Genomic DNA, 18,548 nt, shown 5'->3' with positions numbered 1-18,548 from the left:
CATGTGGCTTTGACAGCGCGCTTAAGAGATTCAAAGGTCGAAACACTTGGACCTGGAAAGCAGATGAGTCTTAGGATAACACAGCGTATCTTCACGATAAGTGCTTTCCTTGACGCCTGAGTCTTCTCTAAAGAGAAACACTAAGTCCAATACAAGAAGAGGGGTCTAGCAATCAACATCGTCACCAGTATGACTACGCCCACTGCAGGGCAAACGCTTCCCTATGTCTCTCCTATTAACCCTGTCATTACGCAGCTGCCGCCACCCTATCCTTGCAAACTTAATCGCACCTGACCATCTAACTTTCTACCACCCCCTGCTACCCTTGCCTTCGCTTGGAATCCAATCTGTTACCCTTAAGGACCAGCGCTTATCTTGCCTTTGCATTTCATGCCTTGCCCAAGCCCATTTCTTCCTCACGATTCTGACTACGGAGTTTCCCCGCCGTTTTTTCCGCACCCACTCTGTCCGCTTCCGGTTGCTTAATGTTACACCTATCATTTTTCTTTCAATAGCTCGCTGCGTTGTTTTTAACTTGAGCTTAACCCTTTTCGTTAGCCGCCACGTTTCTAACCCATAGGTGAGTACAGGCAAGGTACAACTGATGTGTACTTTTCTCTTGAGGGAAAATGGTAAACTGACATTCACGATCTGAGAGAACCTGCCATACGCGCTCCACCCGATTCTTATTCTTCCAGTTATTTCCCTCTCATGATACGAATCGGCGGCCACTACGTGCCGGAAGCAGACGTATTTCATTACCACTTGCAGCTCCTCGCTACCAATAGTGAACTGCTGTTTCCTTGCTAGACTGTTGAACAATATTTTGATTTTCTGCATGTTTATTTTAAGACGTACCGTTCTGCTCTGCCTTTCTAACTCATTGTTCGTGTTTTGCAGTTCATCTCCTGAGTAACTCAGCAAGGCAATGTCATCAGCGAATCGCAAATTACTTAGATATTATTCACTAACTCTTATCCCCAACTGTTCCCAATCCAGGCCTCTGAATATCGCCTGTAAACAGGCGGTGAAGAGCATTGGCGAGATGGTGTTTCCCTGCCTGATGCCCTTACTTATTGTAATTGTATTGTTGACTTTCTTTAAGAAAGACTACGGTAGCTGTGGAGTGATGAAGTCTAGCGATAATTGCTCCAAATGTCTCGATGGCAATGTAGCCGCCAGATATACATATTTAGTGATGCTAAGCTTCCTTGGTGCAAGTCACTCCAAGAAATTTCAGCTTTATACACAGCGCCCTAATTTTTCGCTATGCTCTCGGCAAAATTTCGATTATCTGATTATCTTTTGTAGCTGCCTTTTTCTTTGTTTTCTCCTTTGACGCGGAAAACGCCGCGATAACTTTCATCGAAAGACTGTATTTGTCATCCATACGTAGAAATTGAACACTCCAAGAATTTTTGAGCACCTTATACTGTTCCAGCACAGCGGCGCTGTGTACTACAAAGTGAAGCAATAAAATGTATCCAGGGTGGCAAAATAGCAGCTAAAACAACTTTATTCACTGCTTTACACACTATTAGACAGGTACGCTGCTCTTGCGTACCGCTGTCACACGTTCAGCTTTCCTCGCCCCTTAAAACACGCCGTAAAAAACAACATGTCATTCACAACAGGATGTCGAGCCCACGAATCTCCTCAGCTAGCTCCTCAGCTTTGTCTCCTGGTAGAGGACAGACTGGGATTCGGGTGTCACCGAAGTCAAGGCCGCTCACTTTGTTAGCTGCTGCCTTCAGGGAAGCCACGCAATATCCTGAAAATTAAGATTTTCTGCGATTAATTGTGTAATTGTCATTTTAGTACAGCACTAATTAAATCGTGACGCAGCTTCCGTCCTTAAAGTAGTTTATTTTCCCGTATACATTAGGTACTCCAAAAGCGGAATTCAACTCGCCTGAGTTAAAGGCAGGCGAAACCCCTCGCAAACAGTGACACACACCTTCTAATTCAACACTTCGTGCCAGAAACCGCCTACAGTGTGGCAAAACCATAGTAGCCTGTGAGAATTGAATCGGCCCAATTGGAGCCTCACGTCAAGACGAGTACAGCGAACGAGCAACCACGCACAAATTCTTAGACCAGCTATGGTCTCTTCATAAGTCGCTATTGCTTTGTGCTTGCGCAAAGTTTTAACTATGTTAATCTTTTTCTGACTGCACATCCCATGTGCCAGTCTTAGTACACAGCTCTTGCTCTCCTGTCCTTGTCTGTCGTGATCGACCAACACACAGCCCCCGACAGATAACTAACGAGCACAGTGTTATACAGCCATTTTTTTCCTTATATACCCTTTTATTCTTATTAAGAGCTTTGGTTTCACTCCTCTCCTACTGACAGAATGGCCCACTAACATATATAACGCAGGACGAAAAAGTACAGAACTTAACACACTGATCACACCAACCCGGTCCAAGTACTGCATGCAAAGGTGAAATAAAGATGAGCGAATCAGACTCGAAAACGGATGACGATCCTTACTAACAAAATACGGGAACAAGAGGTTGAAGTGGTCTTTCTGTTTTGTACTCTTTAGCTTAAATTTATAAACTGTACCAAAAAATGTGCATAAATGTTTCGAACACTGCCATGCTTTCGAACTTGGCCACCAAAGAATTTACACGTAAATTTCGTCAACATATATATGTGTCCATAATTTTGTGTGAAGGCAGATATATTACTTAAAACATATGGACGTTAACATAGGCGTTTTCTCCGGACTAAAAGCAAACTGAACCTTCCGCGGAGTTATTGCACAAAGAAGCGAATTTCTCGCCGCGAACATTTCACAAGCTGTGAGAAGGTAGTGCCTTCATTTTAAATGATAGCAAAAAAGTCAAAATGTGTATTTTGCAACAATATAGGACTGCATGCAGTTAAACACAAATTATTCGCAATTTAATGATTGGTATATAATTCTGATCTGTTCACGAAACAACTGTGCTTCCAACTGGAAATCCTTTTGCGCAAAGCAGCGGCATGAATTTTCTTAGAAGAATGTGACGAAACAAAGACTTACCATACTTGCAAAGGGTATCTATGCCATGCTTTAGCTTGTCCTATAATAAAGATATGAACAAGAACTGAGCTGTGAAACGAAAAACGAAAAACGCTGTGGATGTTTTGACATTTGCAAAAACACCTGGTTCACAAACTTTTCTTACATTCTATGCACATCAGAAGACATTGAGCACAAAGGAGGTAGTGTACGATACGCACCACTACTCACTGACAATCTACAGAAAGAATTTTCTAATCACTTCTGCAGCCTTTCTTGATCTTCTATGCACTTAGTTAATGTAAAGAATTTTATCATTGGTCCGAATTCGTGTGTAATAGTACTGCACCCTTTCTTTACGTTCAGATGAGAGTTCCAACGACTGACAGTTATTTCAGCACGGGGTCAACGCAACCACATGGCATGTATTTGGCTCGGAAATGCCTTGCGCACATGATCTACTACTAACAAGCTCGCTAGCTCACTGAATTTTCATTGTTGTAGGGGTAAAATTATATCTTAGCTTAAAAAAGATGCGAATTGAAAAAGCACCCACTGCAACTGCGTACTTCCAGCCTTGCGCTTACTCTTGCAGGCTATCGACCTTATTTTCCTCACAGCATGGATTCTTATGTAAGCATGATGGCCACATGCGCGAAAATTTCTTTGCTTATGCGGGATGTAAGAAAAATTTGGCACAAACCGCTTATTAACACAGTGTCAGCCTAAGACCTTTCCTTGCTGTATTGTAAAATCGCATTTGAAGCAGCATGGTGGTCAAAAAAATGTTTCGCTGAATGCCCAGCAAATACACAAATCGTGTGCATGGAAGGCAGAAGTCGTGAGCATGTGATCCTCTTTACTCATGCTGAGAATTTACAAAATAGTCGCGACGAGAACGTTAACCAAGACATTCTGCGAGAACAAAGTGCATGCGGCCAGAGAAGGGTTCATAGTTGAGTGCCAGATCATTAGGGAGATTAAGCTTTCAGCGTTCGTGTGGGCCACAAACTATTTAATGTGTGAGCATACAGCACAGAAAGACCGAGAGTAGACTGAGCGAAATGTGTTAGCATAGTGTATTGAACATTAAGTTACAAATAATCGTTTGACCAAATGTTGTGCTGCATTCGTGAACACGGTACGTAAACGCACAGTGGAATCAACGTTAGACGGAACTTTAAAGCAAGTTCTATCGATTTTGCTCGCTTCCTTGTTGATCGAGATAAGGGCTAACTTGAAAGTCGGTAAGGACAGGTTCAATGCTACCGTGTAAAAGTTATAGAAAATGCTTCAGATTACCATAAATGTCGGGTAGGCATTATATTCGAAGTACTAATAGCAAAAGCGGCGATGTCACAACGTGAGAATGTCCTTGTTATCCGTTCTGCAAACATAAAATGTTATGGCAAAAAAACTTGGCCGTAAATTTTATAACAAAGCGTTTGTACGTAATATTGTTTCGGTGAACGAGCGAACGGACCTTGGTACCTCTTTTGCCTGAATTAGATTCTTCATAAAAATTTTAGCAAGTAAAATAATGCTTTTGCACTTTGCCCTACACTTGATCTTCGGTGCCACAAAAGAAATTTCATACTACAACTCAAAGGGCGACACAGTATTAGGAGTATTTTCAAAAGCTGACGCAGAAAATCTCATAGCTGGCTTTCAAGACGCCTTTTCATCCCTTAGAAGGGAACGAAAGCTCCTGCTTTATTTTTTATCGTAGCCAGTCAACAAAGCGCTTCATCGCACGAAAGCGCACGAACATTACTGGCAGCATTCTCTACCTGGTGAAGCAAATCAACTGTAGCTAGCAGTCTCTCTCACCTGGAGAAGTCGCGCTCCTGCCAAGTCACCTTGCTCATACAGGTCCATGATTTTTTTGGCGAGATGACCCTGGTAGGTGAAGGTTCCTCCAATAGCTGCGGTCACGCCAAGTGCCAGTGCAGCAAGCAGCATCTGAAGTCACGAAATCAGAGAGGCAACAAAATTATTAGAAAAGCTTTTCATATTATGACACCAAGGTAAAAACTCATTGGCACCCACCTAAGTGGAGCCATGCGGCTACTCAGGAGAGCTATGCAGCTTTCAAATGAACTTTGTTGTTGAAACAAAATTTGTCCTGCTCTGAGTATCCAGCACGTGTAGCCGGTCGAGTTGCTCTACCAGCTAACAAGTCCGCTAAGCAGAAAAGCTACCAGACAGCTGGAAAAACTAGCTTAGTTGGTAGAACGACTGCTCCGGACTGGCCGTGGGCTTGCTTTCCATCAATGGAATGGGCTGAATTATTCTTTAAGTGAGAAGTTTCCGCGAAAGTTGTATACCTTGTCGTTGTAGCCGTATGGATGCGCTTGGATGGTTGCTAATGAGTAATTACAGATCTATAAACCAATTATTGCAAACTATAAGTCTAACGCAGCTTGGTGTATTCGCTAAACAATGGACGGCTCTCATTACAACGTTTGTCCGTAAAGTGTCGAGACTGGTTTATTTTCTTCTCTAGAAATGCTTCCCCAAAACAAATGTTGGATCGATGGTTGGAAGGTAGGAGCATTCCTTTTGAAACGGGGCAGTGGTTGTTGCCCCTATGCTTAGTTTTTTCCTTTATTTTTGTTTACTCTGCTGGAAGTGGTTAATACAATTCGCCATTTCCTTTAAAAAAACGTCTTCCTACACTTTAAAACTTATGTCACCTCTCTGATTTTGTACCACCATTCCTCCAATCGCTTTTTGCTAATTTCCACCGCAGATTTATATACATGACTATTGTTATCTCTAAACCCTAAGGCCTCAGGAAGAGTGACTGTGCCTGCATCGACATCGGGATGGATAGCATCGCATTTTTGGAGGATGTGTTCTATTGTTTCTACAGATTTACCACACACAGCACATGTGTCATCTTCTTCGTTAAATTTTTTTCTGTAGCTGCGCGTTCTAAGACACCCTGACCTAGCTTCAAAGAGGAGGGCACTGCCTCTTGAGTTATCATAAAACGTTTCCTTCCTGATCTGCCTTTTCCAGCATCGATATAGTTCTACACTATGCTTCTTTTCCATTGAATCTATCCAATTTTTTTCTTCGACGTTTTTAACCTGTCGTTTAATGCTCTTTCTTTCTCCTTCCTCAACTCTGGCAAACTTACTGGCCAGCTTTCTAGTTCGTTTCCGCCACTGTGTGTCAACGCTCTTTCTGTACAGGTATTTAAATACCTTAGCTGCCCACCGGTTATCATCCAATTTCCTCAGGCGTTATTCGTATAGTACTTTACGCTGAGATTCTCGTGCTTCGAACGTTGCCCAGCCCATATCCCCCTGTACAGCCTCGTTTGTGGTTTTCCCGGGGGCACCTTGTGCTAATCTTCCGACAGTTCTCTGATTTACCTCTAATCGCGACTGAACTTCAGCCCTTAAGCATAGAAGCATAGAATTGATGCGTATTTTTAGCGCCATCTTTTTGTGCTAACTTGAGCTATGTATGTTAATTGCTGTGGCAGCTGCTAGATGGCACTACACGTAGAAATACGTTGTCACTTGTCCTTTGCGCATTATACTGTGAGTAAATTTGGAGAGGTGGACGTCCAATTCGAACAGCATGTATAAACACAAAATTCAGTGTGAAGCTTGGCAAGACTGCCACACAGACGTATGTGTTCCTTCCTGAAGCTTACGTCAACGAGACGTTATCGCGGGCGCGAGTTTTCGAGTGGCAGAAGAGGTTCGTTATGGGGAGAACGTCGGTGGAAGACGACACAAGGTAGGGGCGCCCTTCAACCTCACAGAATAAAACCAAAGTGGCTCGGATCAGGGAACAGGTACAGCAAGATCGCACCATTAGAGTCAGCATATACTATCATATGCTCTCGACAATAGTAAGACAACACGCCGCCAAATTTTGCGCGAGGATTATCTTGGGGAAACGAAAGCTCAATGCCAGACTTGTGCCGCACTACCTCACACAGAGCCAGAAAAACACGCGGGCATCAGTGAGCGCTGATTTGCTCTCCGAGGCCGAGAAGGATGCTGCATTCGTCGACAGCATCATTGCTGAAGACAAAACATGGTGTTTTCAATACGATCCTCAAACAAAGAGGCAGAGCACCGAATGGCGGTCCACAAGCTCTTCGGCGTCGAGAAAGGTGCAGTAACAGAAGCCCAAAACAAAGACAGACAATGCTGATAGCTTTTTTCGACGCGAGAGGTGTCATACACCACGAGGGCAGACGGTGAATCAGGAGTTTTATATCCGCGTGCTCCAACACATGCGTCATGCACTGCGACGCCGTCGCCCTAACGTATGTGCATCTAGACATTGTAGCCTTCTCCACGATAACGCAAGGACGCACACTGCTCTCAGCGTGACAGAATTTCTCGCCAATCGCTGCATTACTGTACTTCCTCATCCGCCATACTCGCTTGACCTCTCCCAATGCGATTTTGTCCTGTTTCCTCATGTGTAGAGAGCCCTAAAAGGTCGCTGGAGGGGAGCGTGGAGGCAATTCAAGACGCCACGAAAAAGGAGCTGAGAGCCTTGCCAAAAAAAAGCGTTTTCCAACTGTTTCCGAGACCTAAAGAAGCCATAGAAGCTGTGTTTAGACTGCAAGGGAGACTATTTCGAAGGGGTGCTGCACAAATGATTTCATTGTTAAACGCGTTTTTTAATTGACTCAGTCTCGGAACTTTACGGACAACTGTTGTATTACTTCATCCTGGCACAACACCTGGAAGGTACTTATCAATGCGAATGTTTTAGTGAAAGGTTTGGGAATAGGCGAAGTTGGGAATAGGCGAAGGTACAACTAACATTTCACACAATTGTTTGTATTCCATTGAATTTTTGCAGCAGATTAGCCAGCCACTGTTTTCTGAGCACTATGCGAAGTAAAAGCTTTTGGTATCCGGAATTTTTACAACTATATATGAAAGGACTTCTTTGTAATGCCTTGAAGCTACTGCGGTAGCTTTCATTCAGGCTCACGATATGCGAGCTACCAGTGAGGGTATTCCTGCTCATCTACACAATGAGGAGAATCTTTCGTTATTCAACTTCACTTGCTAGAACTGTTATCAACCCCATAACGCTTTGTATTCCGTACGCTGCAGCATTGGCGCTAAGGTGCTGGTATAATTTATGAACATAAAAGGTAGGTTTTTTTACCCACGCCAATCATAATTTACCTGCAGTCGCCGAAACTGACGTTGCGGTCAATGTAAAGCTTCAAGTTTCACCCACGCTACGCTCAAAGTTTTCTAATCGAGGTGCTCTAGAGAAAAGATCTCGAAAATTTCAAACCTGCCTAAAGGTATCCTTCTTCCATAACAATTGAATAAAATGGTCATGCAAGACACCCATTGAGTAGAACTTTCAAGTTGTAAAAGATGGTGTAGGGGACAGCCTATTGCGTAGGGCGAGAATTCACCTTTACAGAGAAGAAAGCGCCTCGTAATTTTCTCTCGGCGTTTCTGCCGCTAAACGCCTTAAGCCCTCATCAGTAGGCCCATGTTTGCGCACTGTGTGCAATGAATGCGTTTTTACTATACGTTGGAACTACCAGACCGTACCTCTTCGTAACCAAAAAATATCTTGAATTCGGCCTTGTCTTCACGCAGGAACCCAGCCAAGTCTGTCAGGTCACTGCAGGAGTACTTGGCTCCGCACAGGGCAGGTACACGCCGGTGAGCCTCGGGTAGAAACTCAGACATCCTCACTAGAAGCACAAGAGCCCAGACGTCATTTCTACTTATTTGCTTCTTTTCAACACCGGTGTTAACTTTGTAATTAGCATGCAGTGGCTGATGTCAACTTAACAGTATGCATTGTGTGTGCAGGCAGAGTACCGCGATTTAATAAATGTCGCAAATGCTACAATGTTTCAGTAATCAAAGCCTGCTTTTATTTAGATACTCTCCACATTCCGAAGCCCTATAGCACAGACGATACAACATTTGCACAGAATCTTTAAAAATGTTCTTTCCTTTAAACCTGCACGTGATATCTTGTTTATGAAGTGTCTAATTCCGACATAGGTTCAAGAGAAATGAAATTTCGCAGCAACAAAATAGCGAGCAACTCACCATCGACATGTGTGAAAGCAGGAATGTGGTAGTAGATGATTGGGGTGTTCGGTGCAGCCTTTGAGACTTCTTCGACGTACCGCACAAGGTGATCTGAAAGGTAGCGAATGACGCAGTGAGTTAGTACCCTATAGTCTTTTTAAGATGAAGTGGTTGGCCACTAATGACTTTCACATTAAAAAATGCTGGTGAAGCTCCCTCAGCACCTAATATTCTTCTCTCTCTATCAGACTCGAATATCAACCCAATGACAGCATACATCGGCAAAGTGCGAACGACCCACAAAAATCGTATCCATTTGTGGTCTCGCGCAGTTTCCTCTACTGTGGACGCACAACGCCTTTCTTAGTGTTATATCCTCGTAACCTTTTCAAATACTCGTGATCTCGTATTTATCTGCCGTGTCAAATGAAATTTGTATTGAAATTTACGTATTTCTTGTTCCTTCTGCCGGCACAATATTTCCTGCTCAGATTTCATGAAAAAAAATACTGTTCTACGCAGTAAAGGGCTTCATACATGTTACCTAGTGAAAATTAACGAATTTTTTATGCATATCCAAGTAATATCTATGGTTTATGGTTTATGGGGGTTAAACGTCCCAAAGCGACTCAGGTTATGAGGGACGCCGTAGTGAAGGGCTCCAGAAATTTCGACCGCCCGGAGTTCTTTAACGTGCACTGACATCGCACAGTACACGGGCCTCTACAATTTCGACTCCATCGAATTTCGACCGCCACGGCCCGGATCTAACCCGCGTCTTTCGGTCGAGTAATATTTACTTTTGCCCTTACACGTAAAGGCACCAACCATTTCCTTTACGCAACGCGAAAGAAGACCTCGAAGGCGGAAGCGTGGTACATAAAGTCTGACAGCGACTACACATTTGGCCATTAGTGCACGAGTTCGACAACTTCCGGTGCATGCAGCCGCTCCGGAAACTTCCAGAGGAGAGGCGGCGGTGCAATGTTGCGAGCTATGCGGGGAGTATTTAATGTGCCCGTGAGCCGAAGAGACGATCTGGCAACGAAACCAGGTTCGCCTGCGCTGCTGGTCCTTAACCAACGCCCAATCACTGCCCATCATAGCCCCTTAAGACTGCTGATGTTCGAAACCGTAGTGACTCTAAGATTGCAATCGACGACCAAACTTTAAGCGTTTTTGTGGGCAACCGAAAACTCATTATTGTTTAATTTATGCGCATTTTTCGACCAATGGCTCTTGTTTTTGATAACCTAAGGCACTGGCCCGTCTTCGCAAGGAGCAGATTGGGGAGGAAGTGCACCGCGATGACACGTGCCAGTGACACAAGCGCCGTCAGGGCGCACTAGGATGCGCAAGAAGGTGGGCGGGAAGCGCAAGGCTACGTGATAAAAGCGGCATAGAACATGGGTAAGAAAAACAAGGGTAAGGGGAGGTTTGGGGCATTTTTTCTACAAGAGTGGACATCAGGATGCAGCCGGGCAGTTAGCGACTGCGGAGTAATAATAATAATAATTGGTTTTTGGGGAAAGGAAATGGCGTAGTATCTGTCTCATATATCTTTGGACACCTGAACAGTGCCGTAAGGGATGGGATAAAGGAGGGAGTGAAAGAAGAAAGGAAGAATAGGTGCCGTAGTGGAGGGCTCCGGAATAATTTCGACCACCTGGGGATCTTTAACGTGCGCTGACATCGCACAGCACACGGGCGCCTTAGCGTTTTTCCTCCATAAAAACGCAGCCGCCGCGGTCGGGTTCGAACCCGGGAACTCCGGATCAGTGGAGCAGGTGTGTAAGTACGTATACTACGGTTTTACTTGTTTTTCATTCCCTTCCGCGACACTGCATCCTGTTTGTTAGCCATCGCGGTGCTGCATCGCTTTTTTGCATTATGGCTACTGCAATAAATTCATGATTCGCCAGTTTTTCTTAGTGAAATTTCGAGCCGAGTGGGCCAATGCTCATAAACCCTGCGCCTGCGATGGTCGAGGCTTTAAAACTATGTTGAGGAAATAGCGCTGAAATACAAAAGATTAAAAGCAGCGAAAAGGAATATGTGATAACAGTGTAATCAGAGGAGAAATTCTGGCGCATTTATGTCGCATTAGGTGAGAAGAATATATGACGAATTAAATGAAGGGATACAGGTGTGGCTGTATCAATAATGCAAAATCATTGAATTACGATTGCAACGTCGTGGAAAGCGTACACACAAAAAATATAAGCGATCCCAATAGTCCACACGATATGGAAGAAAGTTTTTTTTTCATGCAAGGAACATCATATAGGGAACAGGAGTGGTTAGCACGCACGAATCTCGATCCAACTGCAGAGCTTCGACGTTTGGGAACTAATTCCTGATTTAGGTGCCACAGTCGAGAAGACCGCTCTAACTTTCATCTGAAAATGTTTAATCTCAAGCTTACGGCCGATAACATCTTTCGCGTCCTCAGAAGTTTCATCCCCAATAGTTGTAATTACCCATATAAAATATGGACTGCACAGATGTCAGATCCATGTCATTCAGGACACTACATGCCCTGCTAAACCCGTATTATATCCTGCAGTGCTGCCGATCAGTAGAAGGGATGCATGCATAACTGTGCATAGATAGCACCAGCATAACGCCCGACCGATCAGGAGCCCCAGCGAGGACATCTGTGCTTGCTTACCATTCGAGGGGCTGCGAAAGTAGAAGGGAGGGAGGATGGAAATTGCGTCCACGTTCAAGCCTTCCGCGTGAGTAGCCTGCGGGGAAAACAAGACACCCAGCAGATTTGCCATTGTCTCACATAGTGCCATGGAGCCGCACTTAAGTTGCGTTTTGCTCTCACTTCAATTCACTTAATAAAACACGTTGAGGAGCTAGTTGGTGTTGCATCCTCTCTAAAAGAATAATTGAGCGCTACTTCTTTTAGACAAGCACACATATAGACATGATAGGACGCAGCCTGTCTCCAAATAAGTCTATTGAAACACACTCTCGTATTACATTTATTTAGGTGGAAGGCACACAGCGCATGCGCAGTTATCACGATGAAAACAGATTGTACATTAAGTACGATAGACCGCATTTTATCGCCCTTTTATCGCCTCTTGTTTAATAATCTGATTTCACTTTCTCTCAGGAGAACTAATAATAATAATAATAATTGGTTTTTTGGGGGAGAGGAAATGGCACAGTATCTGTCTCATATATCGTTGGACACCTGAACCGCGCCGTAAGGGAAGGGTAAAGGAGGGAGTGAAAGAAGAGAGGAAGAGAGAGGTGCCGTAGTGGAGGGCTCCGGAATAATTTCGACCACCTGGGAATCTTTAACGTGCACTGACATCGCACAGCACACGGGCGCCTCTCAGGAGAACTGAAGGGCTGCGCATGCACGTGCAGCCTCACCTCTTGATAAAAATTGACGGTCGATTTGGGTAGTTAGGCTAAAGGCAAATTAGGTGTGCTAGCACTTCGGCTTTCACTTCAGCCCCGGATTCTCTACTTTACAGCCATCGTACCACTCTTGGCGCAGCGGTGCAGCATGTTGTTGTGCAGCGCATCTGACTTCAGCGTCCCTTGAAAATTTTTGCTATGTTCAACCCGCTCTTATGCCCTGCATTCGCGCCACGTTCAAACAAGACACTCGGTTAGACTACATGCATGGTCCTCCCGGAGCGTGACCTATGTGCCACGGCGACGCTGGCTGCTTCATCATAACTGCGGCAAATACTATTGCGTAGGCACTCAGTATTCCGCGCCATGCAGTCACTTCATCATCGTTTGGCGCTGCCTTCTGGTGGGAGCCAGCCGCACCCCATAACGACGAAGCTAGAACGAGGCAATTATCACCGGCTATATGCACGGGGTCGCGTTGTCGCGGATGAACTTTAGCTTGAACGCTACAACGCGCTTGCCGCGAACCGTTGCCTTAAAACCTTGCGCTTTAAAAGCTAATGCTTTTTTTATCAACTTGAATAGGAGATACTGCCGCATGAATACCGCACCTACTGCTCCTTTTCAACGAGAGAAAGCAACAATTGCAAAGGTTCAAGTAATTGTCTAAGAAAAGGTAAATACAGTGCTACATTTAACACAAACCACACATAAAGACGGACAGGACGGGCGCTGTGTGGTTTTATGTTAAACTGAGCGCTGTTTTTACCTTTTGTTAGACAATGCTTCACCAACTAGCCCAGCAAGATGTACTGTTAAACGAGTGTTCTAGTAGTTGTCATAAAGAAAACTCTACTCGGTGGATCGTATGAACGTGTTAGCAGCCAAACTCTCACTACATTCCAGGTTGACAGACTAAAGTTCGTTACATTGGAGGTCAACACACCAAGCTCGTTACATTCCAGGTCCAGTTACGAAAATATGTTATATCCGATGAGACACAGTGAGGTTCGTTATATACGAAGTAGCATACTAGGTTCGTTCGTGCCTATCATCTGGCTTCTGGAGATGCCTATCTTCCTCTGGCGGCTGACAGACAGCGATCCACAGATTCCGCTTGCACAGACTCATGTAATGCCAAAGCATTAAAAGAAGCGGGATATAAAGCCAAGGCAGCAGAGCGAGCACCTACTCAACACAAATAGGACTGACTTAAGAATATATCCAACAACAAGGAGAAACTTCATGTTCCAGAGAGGCTTACTGTAAGACCGTCTTGAATCTCGCCCGCGGATATTAGGACAAAGCAATCGCTCACCTTTGCATGTTCTCTTCTATGAATCAACTAGACGTATGTCTGTTCCTGGTTATGATACTAGAAAGTGTGTTTTCGTCTTACGGTTGCATATCAATGCCAAAGTACGCAGACGAATAACAAAGCGTAGTGGAGTTCTTGTTTGATTACGGCAATTCCTACGGCCTCTACCCCATTCGTCCGCACCATTTCCTTTTATGCAAAGCGCACCAACTTCAGAACCGAGTTCGCGTACTCTATAAGTTTCCGCACCCCAAGCCCTTCTCACATAAGACAAGTTCTCATACTCACCAGCTCTTTCGTATCGACTATTGATGCGGCCGTTACGTGCACAATGACGAGGTCAAGTCTGAAAAAAAAAATTCTTTAATTTTACAGAAACCGGAGATCTTAGCAAAGCGTTCAGATTCCGCTCCTTTTTGTAGTTCCCCGAAACCGTATTCAACTGATTCGCTAAGAATTAACCGCAATATGCGCATAAAACGCTGTGCAATTAACAGGTGGCCCGAGGGAATTCGTTTATTGTTATTCAACTTTGTAAGTCGCAAAAAAATAACGACGCTAAGAACTTAGTCTGCACATGCAATAATACTCATTAGTCACAATCGATCAATCAGTCAGTCAGTCAATCACTATAATTAGTGTAAAAATATTAGCATTGGTGGTATATGCTAAGGTTGGAAAGAAGGATAATGTATTTTAATTTCATTGCACTTTGTCTTCCTTAGCGCAGCTTACTTCTTCAGGGGGAAACTCAAAACCACAACAAGCGCAACCCGCGTATGAGTGGCTTACTTTCCCCTTGAGGCTTCCACCCATCTTTCGGCGAGTTTTTTCCTTTCAGCCACAGTGAGCGAAAGCCCTTCTCCGGTTGACCCATTGACTGCATGAGAAAGACACGTAACACATGCAACGCCTCAATGATTGCTTACATCCAAGACACGAAGCCAAACGAATGAGGTGAACACTGTGCACGTACGTACCGAACGCTCCAGTGACACTCTGCTTCTGCAAAAGGCTGACGTATTCGTCGATGATGTTGATGTTTATGCGCCTGCAAAATATCGACGCAGAAGAATTACAATAGGGAGCTATTGTAAGCAGGAAAGAGGACCAAGTTATATTGTTCGTTACACCTAAGAAGCAGAATTGTTGAAAAATACGCTTTTCGATTTATAAGAGCTTTAATTTTTCGGCACAACATTGTAACAGTGTACAGTCGCGAGTAAAAAAGATTATCACTAGTGACGTGCCACCAGATCGGCAGATAGCAACGCTCGGAGCTGCAGTTAGGAACCCGCGAATAAAAGTGCCAAGTCCATACGCAAAGCACGGCAGGGATTTTCGCTTCTCCGGTAACGTCACTGTGCAAACTTTTTTACTCGCGACTGCATCGCATCAGCATACAGCTAAGACCTGCTAACTAGTAGGCTGGTTAGTTAATATTCTGTAGTTATCTTTTCGGCTATTTCTGTTGGTGTCTTCTTCATTATTTATTTATTTCTTTGTGCGTCAAAAAGTCCTGTTGGGGTATACCATGAGGGGTGGGCTATTACAGTTCTTTCAGGGGTTCTTGCATGAATTTTGAAAACTTAGTTACCTTCGGTGTTGCGATCCTACAAGTTTTGGCTGTTTGGACATGTTACCTACACTGCAGGGATATGTATTTTGGCGCGATGCAAGCAAAACTTGTTGGGCCACATCGCCAAGTGTCTCTGGGTTTTGAAATTCAAAAAAACAAATATGTATATAACTTACCGTGGGCTACGCGCCTCTCAACAAACAAGGAGCCTAACAGTTATTGTTAAAAGCTTAACTATTGAACACTATTTAGCCGGCCTACAGTGAGCACGTCTTAGCTCTATTCTGATGTGCTACACTGCTGACAGTGCTATGCCTTAACATGCTGTCTTCTAACTGAAAACGTATAGTTTTAGAAATTGCAGAATATCTTCGGTGCAACACCCGGTATACGTCTGATTTCCAACTCGTACGCATTACTCGCGCGTGATGTCCAACTCTGCACCGTCAATTTCTGTTTGGCTATGAAAATAGCGCTAGAAATCACAAGCGGAGCACCGGATGAGCGCTATCGGTGGACTCAAGACCACCTCCTGTCTTCGCCCTTTCTTCGAGGGGTCTTTGTTTTATATATTTTTGTTATCTAAGGATATCTCACCGACTGACACCCGCATTTCTCCCCTATAAACTACCTTAATATCATCAATATCTAGCAGCGATGTTCGCAGATTTGATAGACAAAAGCTGTCTATGCTTACTTCATAATGTTGGGCCCTTGAGCGGGTGTTTTCTCCCGATGGTTATCAATGACGAATTGAAAAAATATAGCAAATGTGCATACACAAATAAAGCTGCATATACCCCTGGAGCCAGCTCATCACCGCACTTGTTAGCTTGCCTAAGCTCATATTATTTCTTTACACTGCAAAAACTCAGTCTATATTCATCTGTGGTCTCCCAGTGGTGTAATAATTTGTTCCCCCCTCCAGTCTTTGGCACAGCTACCATGGATGTTCGATAAAAACTCTGCAGTCATACTTCATCAAAGTTACTATTTTCTAACTTAGGTGAGAAAGTTAAAAGTGGCAAAATGCTTGGCGCGTTTATGAGACGAAGAGCTAATAAAGCTAACCCTCTCGACACTTGAGTCCAGCTACCGTGGTTGCTAGCAAGAAAATAAAGCCCGTCCAGGGCTCTTCAGACGCGGCCACCAAAATTTTGCTTCCTTCATAGCTTCACTCGTGAAGACAATTGCTATACGTCTGATTGAAGGATCGTCAAATTTTTCACTTCATAGGCGATAAAATTCGCTACATATGTGATATGAAATGACTTGCAACAAGGCACCATAGCAAGGCATGTTTGACTTTGCGGAAGTGTGCGGCTTTTTTGTGTGTTTAGTCGTCCTTGGCTGTTCTGAGCCTTCACAAAAAAATAAAGAAAATGCGCTAGTCAGTCAGTTGTCCCGCTCATTCCTAGCTGCCGAACTGACTAGTCGGATACCGTTCTCTTTGAAGAGGCGTCCTGCATAGTGTTGGCGTAATTTCCATAAGGTTACTTGGATACCGAACTAAACGGACGTCGAGCCGCGCCGGCCAGCTCTTTTAGCGCCCGTTCAGTTCAATTTTTTTGGCCTATGACAGTGCTGCCATATGTTTTCGAAATATTTGCTGCACTTCGTATCGCACGGAACCGCAAGTGAACTTCTCTACACGTGTTTCGCTTGCAAGTCAAGTGATATGGGAAGCTTTTAAAGCCGGCCCGCATAAATAAGAAAGAAGATACAGGGAACGCCGCACTCAATATAAAAAAGTAATGAAGGTCCTTTTGCTACCTTGAAAAAAAAGCGCTAATCATGCGGTGTTGATTCTGCGCTTCTTATAGCTTTCTTTCCTTGCTTCCAGCATTAACTTGCATTAAGAACTGCTAAAAAGGCCGATTAGCTCAACGCTGTGCCTTAAATAAACAAGGTGTAGTGGGTGGGCCTAAAGAGTAGTGAAATTCATGTAAAGACCTTGCCTTTAGGAGAACTGGTATTGCAGGAGAAAAAAGAGGGCTCCGGCCCGCGTCAAGGAGCAGAAAGGATAACTAGGCACAGGAAATAATTCATTCCACTACCTCTCTAAGCATTAATACCTAAAGCATGATAGAAATAGCTTCGACATCGCTCAGCTATTTCCTCGCATTATGAGCCCTGTGCCTTCGTATGTATCGGCACTTGCTTGTGAATTGAGCTGCTGTAACTTTATTTCTCGTAGGTCGACTACCGGAATGCGAGGCGTGCTGTTTTCCAACCTGCGCACTATGTTTTCTCTACGGCCAAAATGTAGTCTCATACCTATACACTTTTCTCAAATCTTACCCTTTGCTGTCGAACGGTGTGAATGGAGCGGCGCAAAAGCCGCTGTAGCTCTTTATCTGCAAGTAAAGCACAAGCATTTAGAAGGCTTTATGCGTTTCAAGCTGAGGTAGGTTGTTTATTTGTCATCCACCAGAAGCATTCGGGCTTTTGGGCGCAAGGAGCCCTAAACAGTTATTGGTATTCTTTTTGGCCAACTGTCATTGGCAAAGATGTGTTCAGATAGTGAGACAGGTTGTTGTCTAGCAAGTTAATCGGTGACGACATGGGGAGCGTTATCTTTGCCTATTTGCATATCACGTTAAGGGTAAAGGTGTGATTTCAAAGCAAGGGCAAGCGTAGCACGGGGCTGTTGGAAGTCAGGTGGGCGGTTGAGATTAGGAAGTTTGCGGGCTTGAGTGGCCCCAGCCTGCACAACAAAGGGTTAATTGGATGGATAACGGAGAGGGCTCAGTCCGGCAGTAGGCTTAGTTAGGCTGATGACGACGATAATCCTGATAATATAACACTAAGAACCCTGATTTTCCTTTCGCAGGCTATATTAACGATGAAAATTTAACGTATAAAAACTCAACAATGCGCAACTTTCGTAGTTGAAAACTCTTTCTGGACGCCAGGAGCAAACACCTAGATGTGCCGGGAATTCAAAACTGCTACGGGATCACACAGGTGTGCTTCGAAAAGCATATTTGCATTACTTCTTTCACCCTAATTTAAAGCGGGCTGTACGCAGCAAATGTTAGCAGGCATCGACGTAACAATGCCTCTCGTTTAAATTCATGCTCAATTTCATTTCTGTTCCGCGCGCTTTCGTCATATTATTTGTAGGAATTAAACTGGTACTATTGAAATAGTAATAAAATATTGCGTTTGGGTTGCCATTAATTCAGAACTTTGCTGTGG

The 18,548-nt window shown here is 44.1% G+C and overlaps 1 protein-coding gene across 1 annotated transcript; it reads right to left on the bottom strand.

Annotated features, from left to right (window-relative positions):
* Positions 1 to 1,498: 1,498 nt before the first annotated feature.
* LOC144124849 (N-acetylneuraminate lyase-like) lies at positions 1,499 to 17,758 on the bottom strand. The gene is made up of 10 exons (XM_077657759.1): positions 17,649 to 17,758; positions 14,749 to 14,819; positions 14,561 to 14,648; positions 14,057 to 14,114; positions 11,741 to 11,816; positions 9,088 to 9,180; positions 8,575 to 8,720; positions 4,844 to 4,975; positions 3,035 to 3,074; positions 1,499 to 1,771 (listed from the first exon to the last, which is right to left on the bottom strand). Exons 1-10 carry the CDS (start codon positions 17,723 to 17,725, stop codon positions 1,626 to 1,628), a joined length of 927 nt encoding a protein of 308 aa, XP_077513885.1. The 5' UTR covers positions 17,726 to 17,758; the 3' UTR covers positions 1,499 to 1,625.
* Positions 17,759 to 18,548: the final 790 nt, after the last annotated feature.

The sequence above is a fragment of the Amblyomma americanum genome, chromosome 3 (genome assembly GCF_052857255.1).
Source record: "Amblyomma americanum isolate KBUSLIRL-KWMA chromosome 3, ASM5285725v1, whole genome shotgun sequence".
NCBI classification, from domain to species: domain Eukaryota; kingdom Metazoa; phylum Arthropoda; class Arachnida; order Ixodida; family Ixodidae; genus Amblyomma; species Amblyomma americanum.
This window is presented reverse-complemented; position numbering and strand designations above follow the sequence as displayed.